The sequence below is a fragment of the Heptranchias perlo genome, chromosome 4 (assembly GCF_035084215.1).
Source record: "Heptranchias perlo isolate sHepPer1 chromosome 4, sHepPer1.hap1, whole genome shotgun sequence".
In the NCBI taxonomy this organism is placed as follows: domain Eukaryota; kingdom Metazoa; phylum Chordata; class Chondrichthyes; order Hexanchiformes; family Hexanchidae; genus Heptranchias; species Heptranchias perlo.
In genome coordinates, this window is record NC_090328.1 from 74,965,901 (window position 1) to 74,987,061 (window position 21,161).

At 43.4% G+C, this 21,161-nt stretch overlaps 2 protein-coding genes across 4 annotated transcripts in view; one reads left to right on the top strand and one right to left on the bottom strand.

Moving 5' to 3' along the window:
- The window catches only part of LOC137321024 (kinesin-like protein KIF27), a 94,463-nt gene extending 93,564 nt beyond the window's left edge, over positions 1-899 (bottom strand). Inside the window, exon 1 of the mRNA XM_067983140.1 lies at positions 718-899. The gene's annotated coding sequence lies outside the window, so the exon portion shown is untranslated. The remainder of the gene's footprint in view (positions 1-717) is intronic.
- On the top strand, positions 880-20,938 carry qng1 (Q-nucleotide N-glycosylase 1). Of its 3 annotated transcripts, none has more exons than XM_067983142.1 (5): positions 880-1,023; positions 1,816-2,173; positions 3,772-4,031; positions 17,564-17,759; positions 19,865-20,938. In XM_067983142.1, exons 1-5 carry the CDS (start codon positions 1,018-1,020, stop codon positions 20,092-20,094), a joined length of 1,050 nt encoding a protein of 349 aa, XP_067839243.1. In that variant the 5' UTR covers positions 880-1,017; the 3' UTR covers positions 20,095-20,938. The 3 variants fall into 3 exon arrangements, with proteins under 3 accessions (XP_067839243.1, XP_067839244.1, XP_067839245.1); XM_067983143.1 differs by lacking the exon at positions 880-1,023 and adding an exon at positions 1,293-1,374; XM_067983144.1 differs by lacking the exon at positions 880-1,023 and having other exon boundaries at positions 1,949-2,037.
- The last annotated feature ends 223 nt before the right edge of the window (positions 20,939-21,161 follow it).

The window sequence follows — 21,161 nt, forward strand, 5'->3', positions numbered from 1 at the left end:
GCACCGAGTCCTGGATATCTACGCCCGTGTTCTGCAAGTAGCAGCTGTCATCCTCCTAACTCTGAGCGTTTCTGTGGCTATATGTGGTTAGTTAATTGTGTCTGATGACGCTCCTGTGAAACGCCTTGGGACGTTTTGCTACGTTAAAGGCGCTATATAAATGCAAGTCGTTGTTAATATTACTGCAGAGTAAATAGTACAAATCACCTCTGATTTGTTACCAACTGACCTGTAATGACAAACGCTACAGTTGGGCTTCCAAACCAAAACGACAGGTGCACAATACAACGCGAATAATGTAACCAAGGCTATTGATACATGAAGAGAAAAATCCCGTCCAAAACAAACCGAAACGTTTCAGCCACGACCACCAGTCCTAAATCATCGATACAGCCTCCAGGTCAACAATGGAGAAACAGAAAACTTCCAGCAGCCAGTTAGACTGGTAACTAGAGAGAGTAACTAAGGTGTACTTTCCTTTAATCACTGACCCGAGGCTCTACCCTGAGGGCTACAGACACTCAGACAGCAGCTTCTGCCGCCCCGCTGTCCACAGACAGCCGCAACGAAACGCTGCTGGTCCCGCCGGGCTCTTTCTTTGCCTCAATGCCGCTTCCACTTTTGGCGAAGTCTCCTCTTTTCTTCCTTCACTCTCCCTCTGTCTCTTCTGCTGCTTTATTTTATTTATTCCCTATCTGTTGCTTCTCTTTAACTTACCTTCCGCTCCGCTTATCTAACGCGATACCTGCACATTTATTGAGGATGGAGGGGACCATTCAGTTGCGAAGTGGACAGCTTGCTCTTACTGTATGTTTATTATTGTGTCCTAGCAACATCACTTCCGGCTCAGCTCGTCTCCACAAAGATGGCGTGGCTGGGGAATTGGTGCGCACGCGCCGACCGCACAGTCCGGGCCATTGTCGACCGGCGGGATCTCGCGCGGTCGATTGTGGCCAACTGTGGACGCGCGAGCCGGCGGCATTGCGCGCGTCTCCTCGGCAAATCAGCTCGCAGGAGATGGAAGTGAGAATACGGATTGGTTCAAAGGGGGTTGGACGCGCTCGCGCCCCGCGCAAACCCACAGTGACGAGTGTTGTCCGGAGGCTCGCCGTGTCCAGTCCGTGTCGCGAGTGTTGTCCGGAGGCTCGCCGTGTCCAGTCCGTGTCGCGAGTGTTGTCCGGAGGCTCGCCGTGTCCAGTCCGTGTCGCGAGTGTTGTCCGGAGGCTCGCCGTGTCCAGTCCGTGTCGCGAGTGTTGTCCGGAGGCTCGCCGTGTCCAGTCCGTGTCGCGAGTGTTGTCCGGAGGCTCGCCGTGTCCAGTCCGTGTCGCGAGTGTTGGGCGGCTGTTGAGGTCCCCGGGGAGTTGGACTGAGCAGGTTGTAAAATGCAGGGACTTTCCCGGCCGCAGCAAGTTGAGCTGTGAACCGTCGGCGTGTTTAGTGCAGTCGGTAGGAGAGGCTGGGCCCTGCAATACAACGGGTGTTTTTCCAGTCTAGTCATGTATCCTGCACTCTGGTGTGAACAAAAGTTTAGCTTAAAGCAGATACGACTGCAGTGTCAGTTTTCCCTGATAGCCAACATGATGGGGCAGCAGTGCAATTTGAAGTTCTAGGGACTGAGACTGCCGACTAAAAGCACTTTAACATAATAGGATACATCTTATTTTAAATATCAAAATACCAAATTATTAATTGTTATGCCAATTTGGGTATGCAGATATGAACTTCTGAATTCTTAGAATCTGATGCTGCTGTACTTATTTGGGGTATGGTAAAGTTCTGTTCAGTTTTCAACTTATTCTTTATTTTCCCCTCAAGATTGAAAAAAAGGAAAAAGAAATGGATGCACGACTGCTACCAAAGGAAGCTGGAAAATTTATAACAGAGAACAGTAAAGATGTCTTTATTTTAGAAGAAGGAGTGAGAAAGGTTGCCGAAATGCTGTTTGAAAAGAGAAATTCGAAGGAACTTGATGCAACGGGATGGAAGTTGCTCCATGACCTGAACCCACAAACAATGAGCAAGGAGTCTGTCAACTGGGTATTTGTTACAGACACCCTCAATTTTTCCTTTTGGTCTGAAAATGATGATCACAAGTGTTTGATTAAGTACAAAGGCAAAATGCATAGTGGCTTTTGGTCACTTTGTGCTGCTATTAACAGGGCTTTAGATGAAGGTTAGTTTCCAGTGGATTTTTTTTTTACCTCTGTTACAGGTTTTGAAAATTCCACTTTCTTCTAGGTGTGGTTCTGCAGCAATTGGTCTTAAAATCCAGTTGGAGAAATGAAAAATGTACAGTTAATTAATTTTCCTGTAATTCATTGCCAAAAGTAATTAAAGAAAACTTGCATTTATATAGTGCCTTTCAGGACGTCCTAAAGCACTTTACACTCAATGAAATACTTTTGCATTGTAGACTCTTCGTAACAGGAAACACAGCTGCCAATTTGTGCACTGCAAGGCCCCACGAATATCAATGTGATAATGACCAGATAATCTGTTTGTGATGTTGGTTGAGGGATAAATTTTGGCAAGGACACTGGGGGAACATTCAATAATGGTTACAAAGCCAATATTCTTTCAGACCAACAACATGAAGCATCTTTAACATGAGTAAGAAATACAACTTTTTTGGGTCTTTTCTTTCTACTCCTGAATATGGTGACTTTAACTGAAGTATGGTTTCATGGGTACCAGCAGTGCTCTAGCTGTGTGAGCCTAGTCAGTGAGTGTTAGTCGGCTATTTTATTAGAGGTGGGGGGCGGGGGGGTTAATAAGGGGATAGAGAAAACATAATCATTAAGATGGATCAAATTTTCACAGACACATTTTCCACCACAAACCCTGGCTGATTTTCCCTCCCGCCCCCAATCTAGGGACGCTGAGGCCAATTGTAATGCCTTACTGCTGGTCTAGCAATATCAGTTATCACAGACCAGGTTTAATCTTGGAGCTTCCTGGTCTTTGTGGCTTAGTACTGAACATAAGAAATAGGACTAGGCCATAAGGCCCCTTGAGCCTGCTCTGCCATTCAGTAAGATCATGACTGATCTTCTACCTCAACTCCACTTTCCCAGCCTATCCCCATATTCCTTGATTCCCTTAGTGTCCAAAAAACGTATCAATCTCAGTCTTAAATATACTCAGTGACTGAGCATCCACAGCCTCTGTGGTAGATAATTCCAACGATTCACAACCCTCTGCATGAAGAAATTGCTCCTCATCTTGGTCCTAAACAGCCAACCCCTTATCTTGAGACTATGACTCCTAGTTCTAGACACTCTAGCCAGGAGAAACAGCCTCTCAGCATCTGTCCTGTCAAGCCCTCTAAGAATTTTATACGTTTCAATGAGATCACCTCTCGTACTTCTTAAACTCCAGAGAGTATAGGCCCATTCTACTCAATCTCTCTTCATAGGACAACCCTCTCATCCCAGGAATCAATCTAGTGAACCTTCGTTGCACCTCCTCTTAGGCGAGTATATCCTTCCTTGGGTAAGGAGACCAAAATTGTACACTGTACTCCAGGTGTGGTCTCACCAGAGCCCTATATAATTGTAGTAAGACCTCCTTACTCTTATACTCCCAACCCCCTTGCAATAAAGGCTAACACACCATCAGCCTTCCTAATTGCTTACTGTACCTGCGTGTTAACTTTGTGATTCGTGTACAATGCATTGTCCATTTAGCTAACATAATCAGATCTAGAGTTTTTCTCAGTAGCAGGAGAAGTAATTATATTAATATTCTTTGGTATTACTTCTTCCTATTAAGACATTCCAATCACCAGTGCATCATATTTCGCTAACATAACCCTGGATCAGCTGAAACTTGTGCTGCGTTCGGACACTGATGTTCCAATGCCGCTGATTGAAGAACGTCTCAAAGTGCTTAAGGAGGCTGGCAACATTTTGCTGGAGAAATTTGATGGTTCATTCCTTAACTGCATTAAGAAGAGCGAGAATAGTGCCCAGAAGCTGCTACAGCTTGTGGTGGAAAATTTTCCTTCATATAGGGATGAAACTACATTTCAGGTGAGTGTTGTGGTTAAGCCACCTTTTTTTGGGGGGGGAATTTACTATGTTTGGAATTGCTTGAGATTTTGTTTGTAGGAAACCTTTCCACTATGCTCATGGTGATGCTTGCATGTAACAACTGGAGGAATTCTTTCCTGCAGTTTCATTCTTTGTTGCTGAGCACAAGGACTGCATTTAAAAAAAAATTCTCAGATAACTTCTAATGAGGAAGGCTATTAATTCCATTCAACTCATCGTTCTGTAGAAACATATGAAGCCCTGTAATAGCATCTAACTGTTAAATGATTTCAGTTTTTGCCTCCATGATCCTATCCAGAAGACCATTCCAGGTATTGATTACTCTTTGCGTTAAGTGATGCTTCCTGATGTAAGTAGTTAACTTGCCTTTTTAGTCATGGTTTAATATAAAATAGTGCTCTGGATTTAACTTTCTGCTCAGCATAGCTCTCTCTCATTTACCTCCTTTCGAAGCTGAAAAATCTAAATTTTTCTAGCTTATGCTCATAACTCAACTGTCTACCAGTAGGGATCAGTTTTGTGGCCCATCTCTGCTTGGATGCTTTCCTTGTGTCTTCACAGCCAGAATTGAACACTGTATTCAAAGTCTGGCCTGGTGAGAGCACGGTACAGTTTCAGCATAATGGCATCAGATGTGTACTCTATTGATTTAGCAATATTGTTTAGCATTCTATTAGTTTTATTTGTTGCTCCACAGTGACCGGGCATGCTCGGTGCTAAGTCTGTTGTAACTCCCCAATCCCTTTCAGCTTCTCCTTAGCTCTTCAGCAATAATGCATTGGTTAAGTGTGTGTCTCATTCATTCTTCCTGTATGTAATACCTTTCAGTTGTCCACATTAAATTTCATCTATCATCTTTGTATTTCTTTAGTTTTTGGTTGCTTTGTCATACTCTGCTACTCTCCCTACCTTGGTATCATTTATGAATTTGACCAAACTATATTTTGTCTCTGAATCCAGATTGTTTATGTATATTGGGGACAGCGGCAATGGCAATACCAATCCCTGGGGTGCTCCACTTTCTCCAGTCTGAATCACTCCCCTAACACTAGGTATTGATTAAATAAAACTATCTGATCTCCCATGGCCAAAAAGCAAAATACTGGAAATCTGAATCAATAACAGAAAATACTCGAAACACTCAACAGGTCAGGCAGAATCAGTGAAGAGAGTAGTCAAGACGTTTTTGTTATAGACCCTTCCTCAATCTCCCATAGCATTGCATATGGGGAGTGAAGACTAAGTCCAATAGTCACGTTAAAGACGGGTTAATTGGACCAAGGAGAGACAGGAGAAGGGAAGGGGATGGAGAGAGTGGGGACGGGGGAAAATAGGGTGTGGAGGATAGGGCAGGAAGGGGAACGGGAGGAGGAGGGGAATGGGGGAGGACGCCAACAGCATGGGAGTTATTGTTTCCAGAACGCTATCCTTCCATCTGCTGGTCCAGAATAGCAACGCAGCTGGTGTGGGGTGGAGAATACTAATGTCTTCTATCTGTATTAACTAGTTTACACTTTGTCTTCTCCTCATGGGTGAATTTGCCAGCCGGGATTATTTAGAAGGAAAGAAAAAACTACATTGACATTGTACGTGGAAATGTCTAGTTTTTTGGGGGGACAGAAATTACACAAGTGTTACCATTTAATGAGAAAGTACTTGGGGGAAAAAATGGGGGCAGTGGGGGAGGGTTACATTTTGTTTGTCCACCCCACTTCTAAGTGGGTGGGGAAGGGATAGTCAGGCTGAGCATAATGGGAACTGACACTGCGGCCAGGGATAGCAGCGATTAAGAACCTGAGGATTGATACTGGCACCTACAAAAACAACTTGCATTTGTATAGTGCCTTAACATAGAAAAACATCACGAGGCTAAATTTAAGAAAAAATGGACTACAGTATAGAAGCTTAATTATACAAAGTTATGCAGGTTAATTGGTCCATCCCTAATTGACTAATGTTTTTAAATCAATGACTGTAATCATTTACCATTGTGTTAAACCTATACTTGGATATGCAGAGTAGGAAATAACACTACTAAAGGTGTTGTTACACTAAGACCAGTTAAACTATCAACACACCGAATAACTGCTCCATTTGCTCTAAATACTTGCTCATTATATGGTACCACTTGTGTAATATTTGCCCCCAAAAAAGTAATTAGACATTTCTACATACATTGTCAATGTCGTTTTTGGCAGTTTTTTCTTTCCTTCTAAATAATCCAAACTGGCAAATTCATATAAGAGGGGAAAGCAAAGTATAAATTAGTCAATACAGAAATTTATACTGGACCTCTTAATTCAGAGTCTAACTGTGGCATTGTGACTACTCTGCCTTGAGGGCTACTTACTACCTACCATCAGAGTGTGTCTAATAACACAACGCATTCCTGCCAGATGCAAATGTTGTGTCTCATATTCCAGCTTGGCCAAGCCATCTTCATTTAATGTCTGCATTGCCCTGGTCGTCTGCTTGTCTACAGTGGATTGAAAGTGTTTTGTTATAGAATCATGGAATTTTTTCAGCACAGAGGAAGACCATTCAGTCCATCATGCCTATGCTGGCTCTCAAAGAGCTGTCGATTTAGTACCATCCCCCGCCCTTTTCCTGTATTCTTTTAAATTGAGCACTAAAGAGTGACAAATCCCCAGGACCAGATGGTTTCCATCCCAGGGTTTTAAAGGAAGTAGGTGAGCACATTGCAGATGCCCTAACTATAATCTTTCAAAGTTCTCTAGATTCAGGAACTGTCCCTCCAGATTGGAAAATTGCACATGTCACTCCGCTTTTTAAGAAAGGAGAGGGAGGGAAACCAGGGCATTATAGACCAGTTAGCCTAACATCTGTTGTGGGGATGCTGGAGTCTATAATTAAGGATAGGGTGACTGAACACCTCGAGAATTTTCAGTCAATCAGAGAGAGCCAGCATGGATTTGTGAAAGGTGGGTCGTGCCTGACAAACCTGATTGAATTTTTTGAAGAGGTGACTAAAGTAGTGGACAGGGGAATGTCAATGGATATTATTTGTATGGACTTCCAGAAGGCATTTGATAAAGTCCCACATAAGAGACTGTTAGCTAAGATAGAAGCCCATGGAATTGAGAGAAAAGTACGGACTTGGTTAGGAAGTTGGCTGAGTGAAAGGCGACAGAGAGTAGGGATAATGGGCAGGTACTCACATTGGCAGGATGTGACTAGTGGAGTCCCGCAAGAATCTGTCTTGGGGCCTCAATTATTCACTATTTATTAACTACTTAGATGAAGGCATAGAAAGTCTCATATCTAAGTTTGCCGATGACACAAAGATTGTTGGCATTGTAAGCAGTGTAGATGAAAACACAAAATTACAAAGGGATATTGATAGATTAGGTGAATGAGCAAAACTGGCAAATGGAATTCAATGTAGGCAAATGTGAGGTCATCCACTTTGGATCAAAAAAGGATAGAACAGGGTACTTTCTAAATGGTAAAAAGTTTAAAAACAGTGGATGTCCAAAGGGACTTAGGGGTTCAGGTACATAGATCATTGAAGTGTCATGAACAGGTGCAGAAAATAATCAATAAGGCTAATGGAATGCTGGCCTTTATATCTAAAGGACTAGAGTACAAGGGGGCAGAAGCTATGCTGCAGCTATTCAAAACCCTGGTTAGACTGCACCTGGAGTACTGTGAGCAGTTCTGGGCACCGCACCATTGGAAGGACATATTGGCCTTGGAGGGAATGCAGCGTCGGTTTACTAGAACGATACCCGGACTTCAAGGGTTAAGTTACGAGGAGAGATTACACAAATTGGGGTTGTATTCTCTGGAGTTTCGAAGGTTAAGAGGTGATCTGATCGAAGTTTATAAGATATTAAGGGGAACGGATAGGGTGGATAGAGAGAAACTATTTCCGTGGTTGGGGATTCCAGGAGTAGGGGGCACAGTCTAAAAATTAGAGTCAGACCTTTCAGGAGTGAGATTAGAAAACATTTCTACACACAAAGGGTGGTAGAAGTTTGGAACTCTCTTCTGCAAACGGCAATTGATACTAGCTCAATTGCTAAATTTAAATTTGAGATAGATAGCTTTTTGGCAACCAAAGGTATTAAGGGATATGGGCCAAAGGCAGGTATATGGAGTTAGATCACAGATCAGCCATGATCTTATCAAATGGCAGAGCAGGCACGAGGGCCTGAATGGCCTACTCCTGTTCCTATATTCCTATGTTCCTATGCACATGGAGTCGGATCCTTAGTGGGAGCTCCAGGCTCCCAGGAGAGCGAAGAGGTTGCGCTTACAGAATGGGAATGGCTAACTAGGTTACTCTATTAAAGGACCAGCGTGGGGGTGGAAATAACAGTCCGTGGGGCTGCATGATCACGGGTAGCAGAGTGACTGGAAAGAGGAGGACCTACACTTCAGTCAATGCTTGAGCAGGCAAAATATAAATAAGGTGCCCGGGTGTCCTCATGGCAATATATATTAATTGCTGAGGCCCAAGAGGGCTGAAATTTAGATTCTGGCTTGGGGACCATGCCAAAATCCACGTCCTGGAAGGCTTGAAGAGGCCAATGTGCAGGTAGGGGAAACAAGCTGGAGCTGGAAGTAATGGCTCAATATAAGCCGGGGGATGTGAGTTTAAATATTTTTTAAAATAATATTGTTAAAAACAGAAACAGTCCTGTTCATGCCTCGAGCAATAGAAATCCAAGATGGTGGCAAATTTATGCCCTTACACCAACTTCGCTGATGGCAATTTACTTTGAAAGTTCCTGTGTACTTAATTTGACTACGTTGGAACGCAAGAATCAGTATAAAAAAATCAGCATGATTTAAACTTAACCAATGGGGCATCAAGGAACTCATGCGCAGCTCTATTAAAAGATGGTGGAGGGGGCTGCTCTTCAGAGCGAGGCTGGGGAGTTCAGGGTAAGTAGCAGACAGCTGTCTCTCATTTTCTAAAAAAAAATTCCCTTGCCCAGAGAGTTTCCAGTGTCTCAACAGCTTTTTCCTTCTCACAGATGATGACCGAGACTGAAGCAAATGCAGGCAGGAAGAGGGTCTGCAATTTTGCAGAAGGATGACCTGCAGACCTTACTCAATAAAATTGAGGCGGGACTGGCTCCTGGGATCCCCGAGGGCAAAGCAGTACATGCTGTCAGCCGAGGGGCATGGAGAGAGGTGACAAATGCACCGAGTGCCACCTCCATGATCCCCAAGATGGCAGCACAATGCCGCAAGAAGTTTAATGACCTGACCAGAGCTTGGAGGGTAAGACATTCACCATGCTCTCTTTCATTCCTCGCACACCACCACACTCTACTCTGAAAGCAGCACTCACACGACTCACTTCAGTCTGAAGTCATTTTAAGGGAACTTCTATCTCCCAGTACTGTAGGATCTTAGCCTACACAGGTCACCTCTGAAATGTTGCACCAGTTTGGATCCCTTCCACCATCACTTGTTGCACACCACCCATGCAATGATTCAATGAACACTATGATGGTTTGCAAGCCTAATGTTTCATTTCCATCTATGTGGGGCAAACTGGCATACAACTTGGAAGAGGGAGAGCACATGAAGTCGGTTGGTGGGAATCCCTTGTTGAGAGTCCTTCACTCCCCATGAACAGAAGGCCGTCCAGCTGCTGGGCTGCAGCACCATAGTGGCCATGGTAGAGTTGTCGACGGTCTACAGCGAAGTGAGTTCCTGAGCCCCCATTATCTTTCCATGCTCTATGACTCACTGTATGAGAGAGCTGGTCTCTTTTTTTAATCAAGGGTACTGACGGGGAGACTCCCTTTTCTAAATTAAATGACTTCCTGGACATGAAGCAATGAAATGCCACATTCATAGATACTTGTAATGTTCTGCATCACAGAATCACAACAGCTCAATAGACCAAGACAACAGAAACAAAAAAAGTTTAAATTTCCAATTGTACATTGTTTATTCTTGGAGCGGATGGGGGTGGGGGAGCTATGGAAGAAAAAGTCGTCTTCATTTTGTTCCCTGAGTTCAGTCTCTCTCAAGTGTTTCTCGCCATTTCCTAGCCAGGTGGTTGAGGGCATGAACTTCTCCTGGATCTCTGCCAATGCCACTTTTAAACCCTATGCATTTTCTTTCTACAGATGCAGCTGGCCCAGAGCAGCCACCACTCTGGAGGAGGTGGACCAGCTTCCAGAGGAACAGGTGGAAGTAGACGTAGGCCTTGTCCCCACTGAGCAGGCAGATGAGGACCAGTTGGAAGGCTAGAGCCCTGCTCTTCCCTTCTTGACTTGGAGTGCACTCTCCTTGAAACCTTCAGGCCCCTCTAACAGCAGCAGTCACCTAGCTCACCTGTACCAGGCACCAGCATGAAGACAAGTCCTTAGGTCATGCCAGCGACAGGCTCCAGGTGCTCACTAGCTCTGTCTGTGAGTTCCGGGGACCAGGAAGACTCTGAAAAGGTGGAGAATGTTTCCACCTCTCCAGGTGACAGGTGCACGGCTTAAGAGGCGAATGTTGATCGAGCATCAGAGGTCCTTGAGAACTCTGGGGTCCATCAACAGCAATCTGGCGCTACTCATGTGTCTGGTTTCAGAGTCTGCAGTAATGTTAACCACCAACGTTGTGCAGGCGATGTTACAGCTGCGCGAACCGATGCAACGGGTGGTGACTGCATTGGGGCATGCAGCAGATCCCCAGGCAGGGGGCAGAGAGGGAACAGTCAGGGCATCCACCTTAATGGAAGCTCAGACTATAGCTCTTGAGGCTTTGGATGACACTCTGAAGGATGCCTTGAAACATGGCTTCCAGCCTCTCACCAAAGGGGTTACAGAAGCCTTGCAGGATTTGGTGACTGCCATCATTCCAGCCATGCAGCTGAAGACTGTGGCTGCAGATCCAGGCTGAAGTGAATTGATGGGATGGTGGTTGCAGTCCAAGTGCCTGCTGTTGCCACCCCAATAGCAGTACCAGCCAGGGTTCCAGCTTTCCAGCAGCCAGAACATTGCCAACTGGGCATGGCAGGCCGAGACCAGGCAGCTCAGGATTTCCCTCCTGGGACGCAGCCAGCAGCAGCTCCGTGACAGGAGCCACCTGAGCATAGAGCCACTACAGCCCCATGACCCCTCTGTCCAGCATCTGGAGTCCACCACACTGGCTGAAAGGCACTGGAGTGAATAATGCAGCGTCTAGGGTGACTTTGTTTGCTGAGTCCACCTCCTTACTTCAGGGGGAGGGGGGTGGCGCTCAGCTCTTATTATTTTTATAGTTATAGTTGCAGCAATTGCTATACAAAGTTTTAGATCGGACTATTTTTTTTCTCTGAACTTGTGTTACGGCTTAGTGCAAGATTAAAAAAATACAACCGGAATTGTAAACAACTAAAAACTAGTATCAACAATGAAAACCTTTTTATAAGCTAACTAAATGCAACCAGTTGTTTCAGTGACCTGTTTTGAATTTAACTGTTTTTACACTTAAGTTCAGTGTTGCGTGACCCTCTTTCATTCAGTCCCACTGCCAGTGGCCCAAGTGACAGGTTCGAACCTTTTGGAGAACTGACTTGGTGGACATGTCCGCCACAGGCTGCCCTACCCTCTCGAAGCAACAGTTCATTTGGATGCGGAACACCCCTTGGTTCTAGTGCCCGTGGCTCAGGATCTTCCGATTGACCAATCTTCCCCTGTTATGTCCAGGCTCAGACCTTTCCTCAAGGCAAAGTCGTGCAGAGTACAGCAGACCGTGACTATCCTCGCACCCCTCTTTCTGGGGAGTATTGCAGAACACGCTTTGAGGGGACCTGGAGCGGCTCTTCAGAACCCCGAGGGTCCTTTCAACCACCTGCCTGGTGGTTGAATGGGCATGGTTGTATCTTTCTTGTGCGTTCTGCTGGATCCGAAGTAGTGGGATATGCCCTATCTCCTAAGTTCGACCCGTCTAATCTTCTCTCCTGCATGCAACGGCCAAACAAGCATGCAACGGCCAAATTGTGCGCGATGAACACACCAAGGCAGCTCCCCATGTGCTGGACATTCACGTGTAAAATTTTCTTCCAGGCATCACCGATAATCTGAACTCTGAATGATGGATGTAACTCGCTGGGTTCTCGTTTGGAGCAGGAAATTTGTGTAGTCAAATTTGTCCAAAATGTAACTCAATGTTAAAAGGTCCAGGGAAATTATAGGTTCCTCGGACCTGGTAATATTTTTGTTCAGTTCAATACTGAAATTAACACAATATTCCAGAAATAAAAATATTCAGATGTCAGAGTAATTTATGGGCCAGATTTTGCTCTCAAAATAATGTTGAGGCTAATGGCACTTCGCTATTATTTATGCGCAAATGGTACAGCAACTTCAGGCGAGGGACAGATGCGCGGTAAAGCGCAGATATCCAAAAGTTGCTGTCCAAGTTGCGCCACTCCGCCATTAGCTTTGGGAAAACGGCATCTCACTGTCTGTCTCACCATTGAAATGCATTGAATGGTTTGAAGTTGCTGTATTTGTGCGGTAGATACAAACTAACCTTGCCAAAGAAAGTTAAGTCATTTCAAGTCTACGTATCCTTTTAACCACATGATAAGTGTTAATTACTGCCAATCAACATCTCTGGCATTCATTCCTGTAAGTTTTAATTGGAGATTTTAAAAATAAAATTTGAAATTAATTTTTTTAACCTTTTTTGTCTCTCTTAATCCAATCTTTTTTTCTCCTTCTGTACCTGATTTGACATTGAATTCACCCACTCTAATTTACGCTTCCTTCTCAGTCCTTGTGCAGTTTTTCACAATCCTTCAATCTAATTGGTTAAGGAGACACACAGTTGCTTGCCCTGTTCACTCAAGTCCCAGGTGGCTGGTTTCCCTTGCTGCACTGTTATCAGCTCGCACTTTCAGCAACTTGGCACATAAAAAATTTAAAAACCTAAACATGCAAGGGCAACTCTAACTAATGACAAATGCCATTAGATGACCTGCTACAGCAAAATCTGGATCTATAACGTTTAATACTAAAATCATTGCTTAAAAGCAAATTTAAAATACAAGTAAAAGTTTGAATAACTTCTGCTTGCCTAAATCTTTCCCCCATTCTTTTTTAAACTTTTTTTTACTACTGTTATCATTTATTTTGCATACTATTTTTCAAAAGATGATTTTAAGCATTTGATTTCTTTCCTGCTGTCTCTGGAGTCCCACTTTCCATTTTGGAGGTGGGCCCCACTTTAATAACATTGGCTTCTGATTTTCTGAAACTAAAGGCTTTTTTCCTCACATTCCAATAGAGTCATATGTCTGAAGATTAGCATTGATACCTGATACACAAGAAAGCATTGACACACTCGATGATAAACCAGTCTTAGCACAGCAGATGCAATCCAACAGTGCCCTGACGAGATGTGGAAGAAGTTTATGGCAGTCTAAAGATTAAGAGTTTTATTTTTTTCTATTTTAAGTTAGATTTATTTTACATTCGCTTTTCTTTTACTGAAGATCTTGCGCGTTTTCAACTGGGGAAACAGCCAAGGAAGTAGAACAGAAACAATCTCATACTAGTATTTTTATTAAACTTTCCTCCACCGTCCGATTGCTCTATAGTTCATGGCTTATTAATTAGAGACTCCAGTGCCTTTGTCATCTGCTCAGAGTTTAAAATATCCAGTGGTACACTTCTCTCTCTTCCAAACTCTTATCAAGCCTGAACTTTAGGCTGTACACCAGTAGATCCCATCTTCGTCATTACTGTGCTGCAGCTCGTGTGGCGCCGCGATCGTATAGTCGTTAGTGCATAGAATCATAGAAATTTACGGCACAGAAGGAGGTCATTTGGCTCATCGTGTCTGTGCTGGCCGATAAAGGGCTATCCAGCCTAATCCCACTTTCCAGCTCTTGGTCTGTAGCCTTGCAGGTTATGGCACCTCAAGTGCATATCCAAGTACCCTTTAAATGCAGAGGGTTTCTGCCTCTACCACCCTTTCAGACAGTGAGTTCCAGACCCCCATCACCCTTTGGGTGAAAAGAATTCTCCTCAACTCCCCTTTTATCCTGGTACCAATCACTTTAAATCTATGCCCCCTGGTTAATGACCTCTCTGCTAAGGGAAATAGGTCCTTCCTATCCACTCTATGTAGGCCACTTATAATTTTATACACCTCAATTAAATCTCCCCTCAGCCTCCTCAGTTCCAAAGAAAACAGCCCCAGCATATCCGATCTTTCCTCCAATTCTCCAGTCCTGGCAACATCCTCGTAAATCTCCTCTGTACCCTCTCTAGTGCAATCACATCTTACCTGTAATGTGACCAGAACTGTACGCAGTACTCTATCTATGGTCTAACTAGTGTTTAATACAGTTCGAGCATAACCTACCTGCTCTTATATTCTATGCCTTGGCTAATAAAGGAAAGTATCCCGTATGCCTTTTTAACCACCTTATCTACCTGGCTTGCTACCTTCAGGGATCTGTGGACATGCTCTCCAATGTTCTTCTCAGTGTCCTACCATTTATTGCCTTGTTTGCCCTTCCCAAATGCATTACTTCGCACTTCTCCGGATTGAATGCCATTTGCCACTTTTCTGCCCACCTGACCAGTCCATTGATACCTTCCTGCAGACTTCAGCTTCCTTCCTCACTATCAACCATACGGCCAATTTTTGTATCTGCAAACCTCTTAATCATGTCCCCTACATTTAAGTCTAAATCATTGATCTATACCACAAAAAGCAAGGGACCTAGTACGAGCCCTGCGGAACCGCACTAGAAACAGCCTTCCAGTCACAAAAACACCCATCGACCATTACTCTTTGCTTTCTGCTACTGAGCCAATTTTGGATCCAACTTGCCACTTTCCCTTGGATCCCATGGGCTTATACTTTTCTGACCAGTATGCCATGTGGGACCTTGTCAAAAGCCTTGCTATAATCCATGTAGACTATATCAAACGCGCTACCCTCATCGATCCTCCTTGTTACCACCTCAAAAAATTCAATCAAGTTAATCAGACATAACCTTTCCTTAACAAATCCATGCTGTCCTTGATTACTCTGTGCCTTTCTATGTGACTATTTATCATGTCCCTCAGAATTGATTCCAATGACTTGTCCACCACCGAGGCTAGGCTGACTGGCCTGTAATTACTAGGTCTATCCCTTTCTCCCTTCTTAAACGGTATAACGTTAGCAGTCCTCCGGCACCACGCCTGTAGCCAGGGCAGCTTGGAAAATGATGGCCAGAGCCTCCGCTATTTCTTCCCTTCTCTTAACAGCCTGGGATATGTTTCATCCGGGCCAGGTGATTTATCTACTTTTAAAGATGCTAAACCCCTTAATATTTCCCCTCTCACTATGTTTATTCCATCCTATGTTTCACACTCCTCCTCAACTACAGTGTCTGCAAAGTATTCATTAAGAACCATACCCATGTCTTCCGCCTCCACACGCAGGTTACCTTTTTGTTCTCCTTGGCCCTACTCTTTAGTTATCCTCTTGCTCTTTATGTATTTATAATACATCTTTGGGTTTTTCTTTATTTTACTTGCCTGTATTTTTTCATGCCCCCTCTTTGCTTTCTTAATTTCCTTTTTCATTTTACTCCTGTAGGCTTTCTGCAGTATCTGACAGAAGCTTCCTTTTTTTGTCTTATCCTATCCTGTTTGCTCCTTGACCTCCAGGGGGCTCTAGATTTGGGAGTCCCTTCCTTTTTCTTTGTGGGAACATGCATGCTCTGAACCCTCACTATCTCCTCAGTGAATGCCTTCCACTCCTCTGACACTGATTTACCTTCAATAGCTGTTTCTAGTCCACTTTTGCCAAATCACATCTCAGCTTTGTAAAATTGGCCTTTCCCCAGTTGAGAACTTTTACTCCTGGTCTATCTTTGTCCTTTTCCATAACTACGCTAAATCTAACTGAATTATGATACCCTTTCCACCTGCCCAGGTTCATTTCCTAAAACTAAGTCCAGAACTGTCCCCTATCTTGTTGGGCTTGCTATATACGGGCTAAAAAAGTTCTCCTGAATGCAATTTAAGAATTCTGCACCCTCTATACCTTTTACACTGATTCCATCCCAGTTAATATTAGGGTAGTTGAAATCCCCTCCTATTACTGCCCTATTGTTTTAGCACTTCTCAGAAATTTGCCCACATATTTGCTCTTCTATCTCCCTCTGACTGGGGTCTATAGTACACTCCCAGCAGTGTGATTGCCCCTTTGTTTTTCAGTTCCACCCATATGGCCTCATTTAATCATCCTTCTAATATATCATCCCTCCTCGCAGTTGAAATTGTTTCTTTATCCAATATTACGACCCCCCCACCCTTTTTTATCCCCCTCTCTATCTCATCTGAAAATTCTGTAACCAGGAGTGTTGAGCTGCCATTCCTACGCTTCTTTAAGCCATGTTTCAGTAATAGCTATATCATCATACTTCCACGTGTCTATCTGTGCCCTCAGCTCATCCACCTTACTCACGAGACTCCTTGCATTGAAGAAGACTATTAATCACTGCCAAACTCCTTTGTTGTCTGTTTTCTAGCCTTTGTTTCCTCTGCCTTCCAAACTCGCTCACTAATTTTCTGCCTTCCATTTCCAGCTTTGCTTCTCTCCCTTCTTAATCTATGCTCAGGTTCCCATCCCCCTGCCAAGTTAGTTTAAATCCTCCCCAACAGCACTAGGAAATCTCCCAGTGAGGATATTGGTCCTGGCCCTGTTGAGGTGTAACCTGTCCGGCTTGTACAGGTCCCACCTCCCCCAGAACCAGTCCCAATGCCCCAGGAATCTAAAGCCCTCCCTCCTGCACCATCTCTCCAGCCTCGCATTCATCTGCCGTATCCTTCTATTTCTGTACTCACTAGCGTGTGGCACTGGGATTAATCCGAAGATTTCTACCTTTTGAGTTCCTGCTTGTTAATCTCTTTCCTAGCTCCCTAAAATCTGCTTGCAGGACCTCATCCCTCTTTCTACCTGTGCCGTTGGTACCGATATGGACCACACCCTCTGGCTGTTCACCCTCCCCCCTCAGAATGTTCTGCAGCTGCTCAGTGACATCCTGGATGCTTGCACCAGAGAAGCAACATACCATCCTGGAATCACGTCTGCGGCCGCAGAAACGCCTGTCTGTTCCCTTAACTATTGAATCCCCTATCACAATTGCTCTCCTGATCACCCTCCCTCCCTCCCTCCCGCTGTACCGCTGAGCCACCCATGGTGCTCTGGACTTGGCTCTGGCTGTAAGCCCCAGAGGAACCATCGCTCTCACCAGTATTCAGAATACCGGTTAGAGAGCACTACGTTGTGATCGCTACAACCTTGTTTCGAATCCGAGTCACAGCACAGTAAGAGTTGTATAATTCTATGTAGGTACATGTTTTTGTTTTGTTGTGATGGGATAGGCAGTAGAATGGTATTATAGTAGCCACTGGCACCAATTCTAAAGAACAGAATTCTCAAACTTCACCAGAATTAAAATATGATGGATTCAAGATATGATCTCACTAAATGTAGTGGATATTTTATATCTTCACAATTATTTTCCTTCTGTCATTTAGGGCAAGAAAGTTGCTTTTTACAAAAGAGCACAAATCCTAATAGCGGACATCTGGGGCCTACTGGAAGGAAAAGGGAATGGCTTCTTTCATGACATAGCCAGTCTGACTATATTTGCAGACTACAGAATCCCTCAGGCACTTGTCTACCTTGGAGCCATGAAGTACTCAGAAGAACTCATGGAAAAACTCAAACAAGGTCTGTAATCAATTTAGTACCAATACAGTCTAATTATGGGGAAGGAGTCACACTGTGCACTGTGTGAACACAAGTCACTGATGGACCAGAAATTCACTCACCTTTTCAGATATGGTATAATTGGACAACTGTAAAGTCCATGGACAGACATAACCAATTAATGACCCAGTGATCAATATTGGTTGTTTCTGAACTTATCATCTAAGAAGTGTTGAGCAATCTGCCTAAAGAGAGTTGAATGTTCTGCCTTTGAAGCAGTATTGACAGATGAGGTGTATTTTATGTAAACACAAACAGGTGGCTCCCAGCAAGCAGTAACAAAATCACCATAATACAAACTTCTTATTTTTAAAAAAAGTGAGGATTCTTGTAATAACGAACTAGACAGACTTCCAACTATCTTAGGGAAATTGTTTAAAAAGCAGTAAAGCATGCTTTCATCATTTATTACAATGTGTGATAATCTTAAAAGATTATCTTTCATTTTTGAAAGAACTTCGGCTCCAAACACGAGATTTCTGTAACAGAATATCTGTTTAGTATTGAAATGCTCAGTTTGTTGTTTCTTAAAAAAAAAATTCAGAGCATCAATTCTTTGTATTTTCTCTTTAGTGATCTAGGACCCATGGCTACACAATGCCTGCAAGTCAAAAGATTTGCAGTCAGCCTGTTCCAGATTACTGCCTATGCAACACTGAAACCTGCTTGGAAGTGCAGAACACAAACACAACCTGTCTCCATTTATGTTTGTGTTCTTTTCATAAACCATCACCTGGCCTCCCAAGGCAATGGGCTCAAGATCAACAACAGTGGCCTGGGGGGGCTCTATATACACTCCCTTCCTTCCCTTGTCAGGCTAAAGAGAGTCACTATCATATGTCTGTCTTTGGCCACATTCATGGTGCATTTGGCACAGGCGATTGAAGACAAATAGCATCACAGTGGAGGCCCTTAGAGATCGCAGAAGAGAATGGAAGAATGCCACACGCTAGAGTTGGGGAAGAGAGGGAAGCCCGGATATCTTATAAGTGGAAATGTAAGAAAAAATGAGAGAAGTCTTGGGGAAATGTGGACCCTGGTCTGCTGTATCCAGTTAATTCAGTGCTTGTGGTCTATGTACATACATCTTGTGACTGAAACCACCCTTTTTTAACCTGCCTCTCTCTCTCTTCATATCTGCAGCTGTCCTCTGGAGAATTTGAACTGTGTTGTGATGGGTTTGATGCTAGCTTCCACTATTGTAAATACTGAACGTTCCTGAGTCACTACTGCTGAGGAAAGCATCTGTGGCAGCATAAGTATGGAGAGGCCATATACAAGGCTGCAGGGACATGATGGGAAAATAGTAAAGGAGCTCTGGTGCCAATCAGCTCAGATATAGGAGAGAAAAATCCAAATAAATAAAAAATGCATATGATGGATGGTGTAAAGAGAAAAAGTTTCCATTTACTTGACTGCACTAAGTTTACCTAATTAACCTGGTGGACAATTCTAATTTTCCCCACCTATAATAAATAGCTGAACATATGTTGCACTATCATCACAACTATTATGTTGCCAAAGCATTATCGCTTTTATCGCTTGCTTTTCTGCTCCCTCTTATTCTAACCTTCACTGTGGATGTGATCCTGAAGCTAAAGATCATCATGTTAGTTATTATGAAAATCACAAATCATAAGCCACTCCTGAAAGAATGACTTCTTCTGTAAGCAGAGGAAGGGGATGTACTTCGGTTTGAGTGATATCAGTTCTTTGTTTTCTATATTAACAAAATGTAGCTGTGGTGACACCATGTGGCTCCAAAATATCATCACACCAGAACAGATCTCATAAAATGGCAAATGAGCAAATGAACCTGGTTAAAATGGAGGACAGTTTTGAAAAAGACTGAACCGTGCCCCACAGTAATTCAGTTGATAATCAGAACATTCCATTTTGGCATTAACTTTGATTTTTCACACACCGTCTGATGTCCTAAGAAATTAAAATGGAATTTTACAATCTGATATTTTACTGTTTTTAATTTGTTGCCGTTGTAGTTCAAGTTTTCTTTGCTCTAATCATTTTTACTGGAACTGGAATTATCTTTTTAATTTACGCCCTAGGTGTGCTCTTCCATTCTGGGGAGTGTCAGGAAGTGGAGATCCGAGGCTGCTCCATTTGGTGTATTGAGTTAATATTACGTCGCATTTTGGAACTTGGAGCGCAGAAAGGATGTGTGACTAAAGACATGAATTCTGTTTTGATTGATTTCTACCTGTGGGACTATGCAAGAGATCACCGAAAAGAAATGGCAGATATTCCCATCCATCGTGTACGCTGCATCTACTACTAATTGGAAAGTACGCAGTTTCTGTGAAGCAAAGGCAAATTGCAGGCATTTATCTTAATCCACATCTCTGAAATTGGGAATTATAAAAATGTTTTAAAAAAGACCATTATTTTAACTGGTAGCTGAAGTAGGCAGTACAACAGAGAGCAATACATTGCTTCACATAACTTAGAGATGCAGGATCAATTGTTTGTACTCCCTGAGTTCTTGATAGTTCCTCCATGTGCAATGGTGGTGCAGAATGGAGGCCAGCTGTCTCCCCTCAGGAGGAAGCCGAAGGAATAATTGGATGGGATGTCTCCAGTGAGCTGGTCTTGTACATGTGCTTGTGGCCAAATGAGAGCAACTTTGGCTCCTGCCTGGGCGCTGCTTACATATCTAGCGTAGCTACCTATTTTCCCTTCCAAAATGGGTGGGGCGACTCATTTTAAGAATTGCCATGTACAATCTACGAAACAAGTCAGATCACAGATTCACATGGACTGCTTGGCCAGGTGCAAACACGTATCCAGCATTTTTTGTAAAGCAGCAATTGAAACCACTGTTACTATCTTTTTTGATGATCAAAATTGCTGGGCAGCTGGTCCCAAAATCTCATTGTTCAATTCAGAACCAGTGGATGTGGGGGGGGGGGGGGGGGTTGCCCCATATATACCCTACCTGTCAGCGGCAGGAGGTGTGGGTTATGGGGTGAGACCTATAAAGAAGTTGGGGAAGATGATGGATGCCCTCATGCATATCTTGAAAACAAAATTTCTAATTGTAATTTTGTACTGGAAATGTAAGTTTCACTTGTTAAATTCAAGTGAAAGTGGGGACACTAATAAAACTGACTCTTCTGCCTGCACCAGTGCTTGTATATGTTTCCAGTTTTTATTTCAATTATGTTATATGCAAATTGGAACCAGAGGCTGAATTTTACATGAATGATCAGAAATGAATAGACCTCTTAAATTTATTAATGATACAGGAGTATTAAAATTGTTAGCCCTGCAGACATATTGGAATCCTGTTTTGCTGAATGTGCAAATTTCTGGCATTGGATTTCAAATTTCATAAAAGGCAATTAA

Bases quoted from the DNA above. Each gene is read 5' to 3' on its own strand.
- qng1 (XM_067983142.1), top strand. The intron at 2,174-3,771 runs GTTAGTTTCCAG...CTTCCTATTAAG, and splicing joins TAACAGGGCTTTAGATGAAG to ACATTCCAATCACCAGTGCA. The intron at 4,032-17,563 runs GTGAGTGTTGTG...TCTGTCATTTAG, and splicing joins GGGATGAAACTACATTTCAG to GGCAAGAAAGTTGCTTTTTA.